A 13,668-nucleotide genomic window follows, 5' to 3' on the forward strand; every position below is an offset into this window, starting at 1 on the left:
GAATGAATAAGCAAGCTCAAGTATTCCTAAAGCAGACTACCTTCATTTGTTTCTTTCCTCCTTGTCCCCAGCTAGCTGAGTTGTGGGAGGAAGCGCTTCCCTGAGAGCCGGCAGTGTTCCAGACTCCTCCATCCTCCTCCTCTTCCCAGCTGGAATGGCGAGTTCCTGTCACTGGCCCGTCACTCTCCCCCCAGCCGTCTTGCATAGATTTGGAATCTTTAATAAAAGAAGGAATCAACTGTATGTGATAGCTATATGAAATGACACAATAATCATTCCTTGTAAATATAGCATTCCTTGTAAATACAGCATATATGTAACAAAACCCACAAAAATCATTCATTGTTAATACATACTGTAATTTTATCTACTATATCTATATGACAAGAAAAACATGGTTCATATTTTAGAGAGCAGAAAATGGAAACCCATAAAGGTTTAATGATACAAAGTTAATAAACCACAAAATTAAGATCTCCTGGCTTCTGGTCTAATGATGTTCCCTTATACAAAGTTTTAGAAAATTCAAGCTTGGAAAGAATCCGTCACTACTTACAAGAAACTTCACATCTCTATTTCCCTTAATGAGCACAGTTTACTGTAGTTTTACCTCCTAAAAATACATTGTGTGACTGATAATGGACATTTCAAATATGAGGTATGATAAAGAACACCTGTCTACCTTGTTCGGGGTGAAGTTAAGAAAAGAACATGAAAAGGGGAAGAAAAAAGACTTTGAATATCAATATTATGGTGAAAGAGAAATTCACAGAGAACCATAAAAATTTGTAATTTATTAATATATATACTTGAAATGTGTTAGACACTAATAAAGATCCTAGGCAAAGACAATGTGCAAGCAATGGCTTTTAAAAGACAAGTGGAGAAAATTGGAAGATACAGAATGGGGAAGTAGGAGGGAAGGAAGGAAGGAAAAGAGGAAGGATGGGAGGGCGGGTGAGAGGGAGGGAAGAAAAGAAAAGGAGGAGGAAAGGAGGGAAGGAAGGAAGGGAGGGAGGGAGGGAAGGAAAGAGGGAGGGAGGGAAGGAAGGGAAGGGAGGGAAGGGAGGGAGGGAAGGGAAGGAAGGTAGAGAGGGAGGGAGGGAGGAAAATCAGTGATGAGGGCTCTAATGTTAGAGGAAGTAGAATGTCAGTATCCATGATATACTCAATCAACATCCCCTTCTAAATAAATATCTTTAATTTGGAGATTGGGATAAATCCTTTACTTCCCTCTAAAAATACTGTATGGAACTGAAGGATACATTTTGTGGTAATGAGTCTCTATAAATTGATGGAAGAAGGGAAAATTCACTATCTTGCCTACAAACCTCCATCCATACCTTCACTTTACCAATGACAGAACATTTATGGAAGGGGCAATTATTTGATTGAGATAGCTGCAGATGAAGAGTCTAAAGCCAAAAAAGTGGCTCACTCCTTGAATGACTGTTGCCATTCCCTAGGACCAGGCCTGTGACAGTCATGAAGGCACCATGATGTACACAGGGCACAAGGAGGTTGGTTTCTTCTAACTGTAGCACCCCCACCGCCACATGGCCTGAGTGAACCTGATGGACCCTCCATGGGGTTCTCCAGCCTTACATGAAGGACTTTCTGACTGGACAGTGGAGGCAGGGACTGGGGGCTATATTCCCTGCTACTGAAAATGCCATTGAAAATCAGGATGGTTTCTTCTGCAGGAGATATTTCATTATTATGTAAGCACTAGAGGCCCAGTGCATGAAATTCATGCATTCGAGGGAGGAGGGGTGGTGTGGGGGATGGTGTGTGTGTGTGTGTGTGTGTGTGTGTGTGTATGTGTGTGTTTCCTCAGCCCGGCCTGTGCCCTCTTGCAGTTCGGGACTCCTTGGGGGATGTTGGGGAGCGGTCCTAAGCTGGCAGTTGGACATCCTTAGCGCTGCTGCAGAGGCGGGAGAGGCTCCCACCACCACTGCTGCGCTCGCCAGCTGTGAGTCCAGCTTCTGGCTGAGCAGTGCTTCCCCTGTGGGAGCACATTGACCACCCGGGGGCAGCTCCTGCATTGAGCGTCTGTCTTCTGGTGGTCAGTGCACATCATAGTGACTGGTCATTCCGCTGTTCAGTCGATTTGGATATTAGCCTTTTATATATATAGGATAGGCCTTATGCCATCCTGACAAGCAATAGGAATTAAAAGCCCAATACAATAACATACTGACCCCTTTATAAAAACAAAGACATCCATGCAACCCTTCTTACAGAGAAAGGAGCTGAACTTTCAACAAATGTCTTCTTATGAAAAAGATAAAAAAGAGAACTTATTTTTAGTCATATATATTTGTAGTCTAGAAACAATGATAACAGGTTAATGACCAGCATCAATTAATAGGCTATGATGATCTAAGCTCCTTCCTCTGAGTAGTACATATTCAAATTACCCAGAGAAAGGGGAAGTATAACTATAGCTATGACTACAGATATTCCCAAAGAGTAGAAAACATTTTTTAAATCTGGAGAAAAGTGAGGGGCTTCTGATGAAAGAAAGGTGATTCTGAGGTTGGGGAAGACATAAAAATCCTGAAAGTACTGCTAAAGTACCCCCTTGTGCTAAGGGTCCCTTAATGTCTTTCAACAGCTTTTTTGATGTATTTCAAGTCTACAGAATGGTAGCTCCCATGACAATACAATCAGTTTACAATGAAAATGAAAGTCTTTATAAAGCTATTTTTATGAAGTGGAAGAGACTCCTAATTTTAAAAATGTAGTCAAATTACATATAGAATGTACCTAAAACCATAATCCTTCATGCAGCCCTATATGAGTCCTAAATATCATACAGTAAACCTGACAATGGAATTTTTTATTCTCGTTCAAATTTTGAGCATTCAGGATGTCACACTTTTAAATCAAAAGACAATTCCTTAAGTCTGCAACATGGGAGAAAAGAGATGTTGGAATACTTTTTAGGAAAACTACAAAGAAATGAAAACGGGCATTTGAATTTTTCAGTTGAGGAACATCCACTGGGACATTCCAAAGCATCAGTTTACAAAGTTTTGCAAATTACTGTGACTACATATGCCAGCTGGACCAAGTATAGCTCAGATTTTCAAAGTATGACGTGCTTTGTTTAAAAAATTCAAATGAAGAAATCTTTGTTAGGTTTAAGAAACCTTAAATGTTTCTATGTGGGTGGATGTTGTATGAGAGAAAAAGGGAAAATAGGAACAGAAGAATGAAGTCACTGGGCGGCAGAGACTATATCCCACATTAAAAGCCAGGAATCTCTTTTTAAACAATACTAAAAAAAGAGTAGAAATGCAAAATAGATGTGGAAAGCAGTATTTCAGTTACTGGGCAAGAAAGGAAGAAAGGAAGAAAGGAAGAAAGGAAGGAAGGAAGAAAGGAAGGAAGGAAGGAAGGAAGGAAGGAAGGAAGGAAGGAAGGAAGGAAGGAAGGAAGGAAGAAACAAGGAAAAGAAAAGGCACCACATCACCATTTCAATTCTGTCCAGATACTAAACCTAGTGCAAAATCAACAAAATTAACTTGTGACTTTTAGTTCACTGTGCGCATTTTAACACATGCCAATTCCAGTCACCACTATTTGCTGCTAACCATTTAAAGATTCAAGGTTCTGAATCTCACTGCAACAACTGTTTAAACACTAAACAGCCCTCCCCAAAATGTCTGACCCCCCAAATTAACAGAGGATCCCTAAAAAAATAACACTGTATACTTACTAGGTTTCATGGCATTTGGAGCGTTGGAAGGTGCATTCCCCCAGCCTGTGGTCGATGCTCCTGTGTCATCCATTTCGCCCCACACAGGACTGCTTTCATTTGGCTCCCCCCAAGCTGAAGTACCATTATCTGGAGCAGGTGGTGTGCTTTTGCTCCAGACTGTAAAGACAGGAAATGTGGCTCTAAGAATGATGTGTTAAACAGCATACTATCCAGTGGATTGGTGGGGAACAGGCACTCTGAGAAATACAAGTGGGTTCCATGTTCATGGAGGGCATTTGGCATTATCACTTTTGGCCCAATAATTCCACTGTCGGAAAATTATACCATAGTTAAACTTATGAAAGTAGATGAAATTACATGTACAACAATGCCCACTGCATCACTGTCGGAAACCATTTAGAAGCAGCCCAAATATCTCTATCAAAAAGGCACTGGTTACACCAATCGTGGGCCATCCATAAAATGAATACTATATACAAAGCAATTAGAAGCAAAAATGTATGTGGTAATATGGAAAGTTTTTAAGTATAATGATAAAAGCAAAGTGAAGAACAGTGTACATAATGTAATGCCTTCTGTGTATAATTATTAAAGGATTAGACATATTTTGCTATAGGTATGAACAAAATGTTTGAATGAGATACAAAATTCTAAGAGGTTACCTGTGGGAAGAGACCCTAGAGCAGTGGTTCTCAACCTTCCTAATGCCGCAACCCTTGAATACAGTTCCTCATGTTGTGGTGACCCCCAACCATAAAATTATTTTTGTCGCTACTTCATAACTGTAATTTTGCTACTGTTATGAATCGTAATGCAAATATCTGATATGCAGGATGTCTTTTCATTGTTACAAATTGAACATAATTAAAGCATAGTGATTAATCACAAAAACAATTTATAATTATATATGTTTTCCGATGGTATTAGGCAACCCCTGTGAAAGGGTCGTTCAACTCCAAAGGGGTCGCGACCTACAGGTTGAGAATCGCTGCCCTAGAGACTAAGATTCTTTTATTACCCTTTGCTTTTCTGTATAGTTTGAAGGTTTTTACTATAGTCATTCCTTGGTATCTGAGGAGGATGGTTCCAGAACCAAAATCCACAGATGCACTAGTCCTTTATGTAGAATGGAATAATATTTGCATGTAACCTACACACATTCTCCATCATTCTTTAAATCATCTCTGGATTTGTTTTAATACCTAATACAATGTAAATACTATGTAAATAGTTACACTGCATTGTTTAGGTGATAATGACAAGAAAAGAAGTTTGTACGTGTTCAGTACAGACGCAACCATTGTAGGCCTACATAGTACACAACAACATAATGCTAGATCCGCCCCCCCCCCCAATATTTCTGATCTGTGGTTGGATAAAATCTGTCAATGGGGAAACTGGTGGGTTCAGAGGGCCGACTATATGGATAAAGTTTTTGTTTGTTTTTTAATATATTAGCAGGTTTTATTCTAGACAAGGAATTAATGAACAATCTGCATTTCCTTTCTCATTCTTTTTCTGATTTTAAATAAAAAAGAACTAGTTAAAAGTAATCATTTTCTAAGTGGCCATAATTAAATTCACTGAACACTTTGGGGAGTGAGTGGAAAATGGAATACTGTGATTAATACTAAGAAAACAAAAACAAACAAACAAAAACAAATGTGGGAGGAAAAAAGCAGTTGAATAGTGCATCCCTCTAGTTTGTTGAACTATATGCTTTATGGGGGCATTCAAGTTGACAATGCCAAACTAAGAATGATATTACCAGCACTACTTTTCATATCCTAGGTATAGTATTTCCTATTCGAATAAGGTGGACACGTGATTATCATGAGATAACAACCTCTTACACAAAGTACTCTACTTTCAAAGGTGATTGTTAAAATCACTTGGAAAGTGACCAAACCCTCCGGATCCGAGCTTTGCTACAGCATAATGATGGCCTCTGCAAGAACAGCACACAACACTTCCCTTCAATGGGGAAAGAGAACACAGAGGATGTGGCCATGTGCAGAACCAGAATGGAAATCAGGTCTATTTCTGCTACTATTTTAATTCCTTATTTTTAAATCTAGAGCATAGTTTGTTTAGCAAGATAATATGTCTTTAGGATTCTGCAGACCAATACAATTGCAAAAGAATAATTTTGGGAGGCTAACCCTGGGATACCATCTTTTTCTTTTGCCAAGAAAGAACATTAAAATGTACTACTAGCATCTGTTATCACTATCCTTTTATAAAAAAAAAAAAGAGCTTCTGTTAATGTAAGAAAGATTCCCAGAACACAGCTAAATTGAATAAATGCAGCTTAATAAAAATGCCTTGGTTTAGGATTTATCTTCTTCATTAAAACCTGCAAGAAAAGCAGCTGCCTACCTGATGCCGATTTACCGGTCATTGGGGTAGGCAGATTTGGTTCTCGAGGTGCTGGGCCTCCTTGGGCATTCTTATCCCACAGATTCACATTCTTGTAGTTATAACTGTTGGGGTCTCCCCATGCTGAAGTGCCATCATCAATGTCCATTTTTCTACTAATTGACTGTGGGGATGGCTCTTCCCAGCCACTGGGTTCCTCATCCTTAGGGGTTACTGGCTGTGGCCCGCTGCTCCAGTTGCAATTGGAGGGTCGTCCATTGCCTGGAGGTGGTGGGGGTGGGCCTCCCCATGAACCAGAAGCCTCTGGTTGTGGTGGCGGTGGCTGCTGTGGCTGCTGTTGGTGCTGTTTGTTCCAGGAATTGGGCTGTCTGCCTGTCTCGGTCCATGCTGGAGATCTTTTGCAATCTTCCCACCCGCCTTTGGAAACTAGGCTTGCATTCCCACCATTCCCCCAAGTTCCAATTTCATTCTGCCCTCCTTCACCCCACCCAGACACAGGTTTACTTGCAGAACTTTCCCAATTGCTGTTTTTTGCTTGATCAATTTCCTCTCCCCAACCATTCTTTCCACAAGTCCATCCTTGATTGGGCTGGCGCCCACCTCCCCACCCCTGATCCTTGCTGGAATTCTCATTCCAAGAGGAAGATGCCTTTTCATCTGGTCGACACCCTCCCCAATTGGAAGAGTTGTTGTTCTTATAGTCATTCCAGCCTCCTGTGTTCTTGGGGTCTTTCCACTCTGTAGAGGCTGAGAGCTCCCCCCATCCAGACTTCATTTGATTGCTTTGGCTGGGTGCATCTCCCCAGCCCCCTGAGTTCTTGGTCTGTGTGGCAGCGCTCTCCCACCCCTCAGTCCCTTTGTCAGATTTCCCCTCAGGCCTTGGCACCTCTTCAATATCCCACACCGTGTCCTGCTTAATTTGAGTTTGGCCCCAGCCGGTGTTTGAGAGCACCCTGGGGTCCAAATCAGTTCGGCTCAAAAGAGTCTGCAAGACAGCCTGACAATCAGGATGTGTGGGCCTATATGAGCGACGGCCAGAATTATGACTGTCACTACTTCCTGCTTTGTGGTTGCTTCCAGTGCTTTGACCTCCAACTTCACTTCCTGTGGAGCTGGAAGATCTTCCCCAACAGGGAGCCTGGGCATTGCCTTGGTTTTCAGGGAGGGGGTGGCCCTTTTGATTGTCCCATGCTCCAGTGCTAGAATTTGGTTGGTTTGGACCACTCCATTCTCCAATTTTCAACTCATCAGACCCAGTCGGCTGTTTCCATTCTCCCTGAGAGACCCCAGATGTCATTTTGTTCCCTTCACCCCATTTGCTGTCATTAGAGTCCTGAGGGCCAAAGTTCCAGGACCCACCCGTAGACCTGTTATTGTCCCAAGAATCATTTTTTGACCCAGTTGACTTCTGAACAGAAGCTCCTTTCCAGGAGTCCTCTCTCTCTTTTCCATTGTTCCCATTGTTTCCAGAATTGCTTTGTCCAGAGGCTGTGTCAGTTCCAGAAGGCCCCCTAGCTGCACCCCAAGATCCAACACTCCCAGTCTTTCGATCTCCAGTGCTTTGTGAAGGGGCATCAGTGCTCCTGGAGGCGTTCCCCAAGCCCATTCCAAAGGGCATTCCCTTATTCTCCATGGGGTTTGGTGAACTTAAGTTCAAGGAGTTAGTGTTTCCATTTTTTGGTCCATCAGTGTTATGAATTTGAGCCTGTTCTCTGCCAGAGACAACAAAATTAACACCCGCATTTTCCATCTTTGACTGCTGTTCCCTGGATGCCTGACCTACTGTGCTAACCTGTGCACTGGAATTACTAGTATCTGTTTCCAATGCCCCTTTCCTAGAATTTCCTTCTTGAACCAGTGCTGGCCAGGCAGATGGGTTGCTATTTGGGTTAAAGTTGCTGAAGCCAGAGCCAGGTCCAATTCTATCTTGACCACTCACATTCCTCCAATTTCCTAGTCCATTGTTGCTCTCTGCAATAGAGTTGGAAGATTGAATAGATTTAGACTTAGGGTCAGATTTCCAGACCCCAAGATTACATTCGTTCCCAGAACTTGCAGACTGGCACTGGCTCCCTTTTCCTTTGTTATTAGTGGTGCTTCCTGGCAGAGTGCTCTTCTCAGAGCCAGGGTTTGAGGCACTGTTGTTATCGGTGGTGTTTTCGGAAGAAGACTCAGTATCTTTGCTGGCAATACAAGGCCACTCTTCCATGTCTGACCCGTCTACAATCACCTTGTCCCAGATGTGAATTGGGTTGGGGGAGGTGCCGTTGTTGGAGGAGGCTCCCGGGCCCCAAGTGGAATTTGCATAATTTGAAGCAGCAGCACCTCCAAGGGTTGACTCTGGGAAAGAGATTGTCTAATCAATCAAAGATACATATGCACACTCTATTAACATCTCCAGCTCAAACAGCCCCCAAGAAAACTTGTCACACTTCCCCACAAACTAGCTTATCCACCCAGTTGCCTGTCTTAGTGAACTGTACCACCCCTATTTTAGTCATCTTCTCTTTCGTCTTACCTGGTTGGTGTACTTGCTAAATCTAACTCCACACCATCTCTTAAAGCTACCCCTTTGCCATTCCTACTGACAGAGAAGGGCCTTCTTGTATTGAGACAATGCAACAACACCCTGCTTGCTCTGCATCTCCAACCCACTCTAAACACTCCTGGCTGGAGGGACTTTTCTAAAGCATATCACTTTATTGCACAAGAATAAAGCTGAACTCTTCGGTCTAGAGTTTGATCAAGATACCCTATGACCTGGGACCAAGTGACTTTTCTAGTCTCATCTTCCACTATTTCTATGTAGACATCTACATTCCATACTACTTGACATTCCACAACTAGCATCAGCACTTACTGTTTTTTCCTCCTAAATTCATACACTGAAATTTGCTCATTTTTTGGGGCCTAGTTCAAGTGCCACATTTTTGACTGAAGTTTTTTATGAGCTCATCAACCAAAAATAGTCTTTTCCTGTCTAGAGCCATTTTGCTCAGTGCATAGGGGAGGGAAGACATTGTGTTCATGTCTTCCCTCCCCTATGTTAGTGCTTTTTAGGCAGAGACCCTATCTTGTCCCTTGCTAGACCCTATCTTGCTAACATTTGAATTCTACAGTGTCCAGTCCATTGCTGCTCAGTGAGCATTGCCTGAATAATGCCACCCAGCTAGATGCCAAGGGCAGACAAGCATGAATCAGTGTGTATGCCCAAGGAACTTAATCTGATGAATTAGTCTGGTTTAGCACATATTTTGGTGGAATTTACCTTATTTGGTGGAGGGAAAATGATATGTTTTAAGCCTGATAATTTCTTCTAAACTTATTTAACTCCTTTAACCAAGCAGCTTAAAATCAATATGAAGTTGAAAAAAATATTACATAAAGCCATATAAAATCAGGAAGCACAGAATCTCAAATTCTTAAAATTTAGGGGCCTCCTTGGTTTTAAAAATATAAACAAGAGATTCTGGCTCACACTGGACCCGTGTCCACATCAAGGCCTGGCTAGACCAGGCTGCAGAAATCAATACCAGAAACACTGCCCCTCACGTACTTCCTTTTGTTTTTGGTTATAAGGGGCCAAGACAGAAGGGCCAGGAGGGCTTCCAAGGGCTTTGGGCCTGGCCTGATGGTCACCACAGGAAAGACTCATGCATAGGGCTTATCTCTGCATGAAGCCTATGTCATCCCAGGTTTCTTTCCACCCTTACTCTGCACATGAGACAGTAAAAGAATTTTCTGGGCAATTCTATACTCAAACTTAGATTAGAATAAAGCATCCTAATAACAACCACAATTCAGTGCCTTTGCCAATGCTTAATGGTGCTCAAGTTCTGAGTTTTACTACAATTTCAAAATAAATAAATAAATTTTCAGAGATAAGTTGAAATCTATTAACGAGCTAAAAATATGTATTTGAAAGTCCTTACTGTTAACTAATTTAGTATTCACACACTGGGGAGAAAAAAAAAAATCACAGAATTTCTAGTAGAGCCCTTTAGCTAAAGATCCTTGTATCTACATACAGTTTTTAATAATGTTCCAAATCAAGGGCCCCCCTAAAGAAATACTGCTTTAAAAAAATCTAAAAATCCCCCAAATTCTACAGAGTAATCTAAGAGACCATTCTTTCTACCTGCCTAGCATTCTGGGAGCATAAACATGAGCATCTAAGCTTCTGAACACCCCCTTGCACTAGCCCACTTCCAATCATACTTGGAGCACATACTTGTGGTGACAGATAGAACAATGGAGGCTTAAATTTGTAATGCTCTTGTCTGAGAAGGGAAGGCTCCAGAGCGATGACAAAGAGCAGCTATATTAACCTCTCTTGCCAAGAGCACGCACTCACTGGACACTAAAACCCAGTTTCAGCAGAGAAATGCTGATGTGCATTTCATACTGGGATCCTTCCCCATCTTTTCAGTAACTCCAATAGTCTTTATAATGAATGTTTTTGTGGACTTCACATTAGGCAGTAAAAGTGCTCTCCCTCTCTAAAGCTGCCATGAATTCAAGTCGGCGACACCGATTCCTCACCTGGTGCAGTCCCACTCTCACTCTGCAGCAGCGTTCCTGTCACTTGTGCGTTGTGTGGGTTTGCTCCAGGTGCTGTGGAGGGAGGAGGCCCTGCCCCACCCCCGAGGAGCATGCAGGATGGTGGAGGGGGCTGCCCACGTTTTAGTAACACTTTGTGGTCCTGCTGGCAACGGAATCGCGGAGGCACCTCCCGAGGCATGTAGCGGGCGGCGCTTGGCGGTTGTCCGTTCGGCACTGCCACCCTTTTGGCATTGTTGCCACCATTGACTGGTGGCGATGGAGAGCTGCCAATTGGGCTGGCGGCCGTTGGTTGGCTTAAACTTGGTTTCGTCACTTCGGGCACTGAAAGAGATTGGGAAACAACCTTTGAAATCAAATACATTTTTTTAAAGATCATTTTTAAGAGTGTTTATGTGGGACCAATTACAATAAGACAACCTAATAATCCTACTCCTTATGGACATGGCCTTTCCAAATTGCCAGCACTTTTAGTTTACTGAAGGTAGGGTGAAGGTGACAAGTATTCAAAGATACCAATATCATGGAATTCCATTCCACAAAGAAGGAGAGGGAAGCAATAGTGGAATTTCCCCAAGGGCTGCCCAGCAGCTCTGAGGGTACAGTACCTATGGTTCCTAGGCAAAGTCTTTGGTAAAGTTTAAGGCTTTTAGCCCAAGGGACCCTTTCTGTCATCCACATTCTTAAAGACCTACCTCTGAGAAACTTTTCTCAAAGTCCCTGGACTAGGTAGGCTAAGCACCCTTCACTGTGCTCCTGGAACACGACGTCCATCTCTCTTTACCACTGAATTTTCCATATTATTTTGAAATTCTCCCTTTATAGACCCTTCTTCCTCATCAGATCTTAAGTCCCACAAAGCCAGAAATACATCTTTCATCCTTTTTTCTTAAGGTCTGCCACAGGGAACCTCAATCTAGAGCAGTGGTTCTCAACCTTCCTAATGCCGCAACCCTTTAATACAGTTCCTCATGTTGTGGTGACCCCCAACCATAAAATTATTTTCGTTGCTACTTCATAACTGTAATTTTGCTACTGTTATGAACCATAATGTAAATACCTGATATGCAGGATGTATTTTCATTGTTACAAATTGAACATAATTAAAGCACAGTGATTAATCACAATAACAATATGCAATTATATATGTGTTTTCCAATGATCTTAGGCGACCCGTGTGAAAGGGTCGTTTGACCCCCCAAAGGGGTCGCGACCCACAGGTTGAGACCGCTGATCTAGAGGATCACAAAGTCAACTCGTTAGTTACGACAGCTACCTGAACTCAAAGACTCTTGCTTGTCACTGTGTGTAAATATTAGAAATGTCATACTCATTTTGCTTTTGCCCCACCTCCTCCCATTTTAAGTGTATCATGTATGTTTTTTCCAACTCTTTATTTAAAATAAAAATTTCAAAATGTAGATACTTTCCCTATTGACTTTAATAATTTAATGTTTTTGCTCACTTTAAAAAATGGCAAAAGGAAGTGTGGGGATGTGCTGGGTGACTGTCAAGCTATACTCTGCAGGACCCTCGGCTCAACCCTACGGAGGCTGTTCTTCTGGATCTGTACCTTCCTTGCTCCATCCTACCAAAAGACTGCCACCCTTTCCAAGAAAATTTACCTGGCAAATAGTGGCTGGCAGTAATACAGAAACAATCACTGAGCCTGATAATTCAGATGATTCTGAGGCCAAAATCCCTGACATCCAGAGTAACGTTAGGGTCAGCTCTGGTGGCAGTACCGTTCTGACTGCTGAAGTGATGCTGGGCCAGCATGTCACTCGTTGAACTGGCTCCTTTATGAGGAGAGAGATACATCATCTATACCCACTGGACACCGGTGAGCCCTCTGAGTAATAGGAGAAAGGAGCAGATGCCTGAAGTAATGTCAAAGCAACCCTGGGGTCTAAGCCGAGCCCGTCAGGAGGCTATACGGGCCTCCCAGTGAGGAAGGCAGGTCAGAATGATCATGGCGAGCAGAATAAACGTATGACCTAAGAAAATAAACTGGTCATTGTCTAATATTTTTAACACAGCACCCTCTGCTATAATAGCCAATGGATAAATAACTGATAAACTGATGAATAAAGATGAATTATTTAATGATCCATTTTCTATCTGTGCCTGGAAGATTCAATACCACATGGCATTCTCAATCCCCATTCCCCATCATGAGAATACACAAGAAGCTGGCAAAGGCTGGGGGTGGGGGGTGGCGGGGTGTTCTTCCCAAGTGGTTGTTAGGATGGAAGGAGCTAGGTTCCTATGAGGCTGCTCTTCTACAAAAGGGCTAGTCTTTAAGTTAGCGAGGTCTGTTACAGCCTTGACTCATTCCCCTAAGATAGAATAAGACACACTAAGACCAGCCTACTGCATTGAGGTCTGAACACCAGTTCAACTAACTTTATAATACGCACAGAACCACCAAAGAAATCTAGTGGGTATCACACATTGTGCAACATTCCCTGCTGAAGCACCTCAGGGCATTTCCCCACCATCACATCAGAGATAGAATGAATCATAAATTATTCATTTACTCTCCAAAAACATTTACTTACTCTAAGGACTGAATATTTTTCCCTTTCCGTTGCCTTAATTATCTTATACCATTCTCATCTCAGTTTGAACTTCTAATTGCCCCTATTTCTGGAAAACTTCAGTAAGATGCTACTTTTTAAAAGATAAAAATATTAAGAATATTCTGAAAAAGGCAGAACCAATACAAATTACTATTTTCTTTAAATAACTTGAAAGGGATTTAAAACATGAAAAAAACCACCCACATAAAAAACCTAAAAAAGTGTTTAAAAGTAGTAAATACAAACAAGCCCTAGAAAAGACATTATTTTAGACTGAAAATTTCTTGTGAAGAATAATCAGTTAAAATGTAGTACAAAAAAAATCTCAAAGATTAATGACAGTGAGTGGCCCATGCGCACTGAACAATTTTCAGTAACCTCTAAGCACTGTCTCCATGTCTTTCCCTTCCACTCACTCCC

General features: G+C 42.0%; 1 protein-coding gene across 10 annotated transcripts in view; it reads right to left on the reverse strand.

Annotated features, from left to right (window-relative positions):
• Positions 1-13,668, reverse strand: part of TNRC6B (trinucleotide repeat containing adaptor 6B) — a 244,137-nt gene that overhangs the window by 57,213 nt on the left and 173,256 nt on the right. For all 10 annotated transcript variants that reach the window (XM_059681456.1, XM_059681462.1, XM_059681458.1 and 7 more), the window contains 4 exons: positions 10,649-10,990; positions 6,107-8,446; positions 3,725-3,883; positions 41-216 (listed from right to left, as the gene is read on the reverse strand). In XM_059681456.1, coding sequence (XP_059537439.1) covers positions 41-216; positions 3,725-3,883; positions 6,107-8,446; positions 10,649-10,990 — 3,017 coding nt within the window. The remainder of the gene's footprint in view (positions 1-40; positions 217-3,724; positions 3,884-6,106; positions 8,447-10,648; positions 10,991-13,668) is intronic.

This window comes from Myotis daubentonii, chromosome 2 (genome assembly GCF_963259705.1).
Source record: "Myotis daubentonii chromosome 2, mMyoDau2.1, whole genome shotgun sequence".
NCBI lineage: Eukaryota > Metazoa > Chordata > Mammalia > Chiroptera > Vespertilionidae > Myotis > Myotis daubentonii.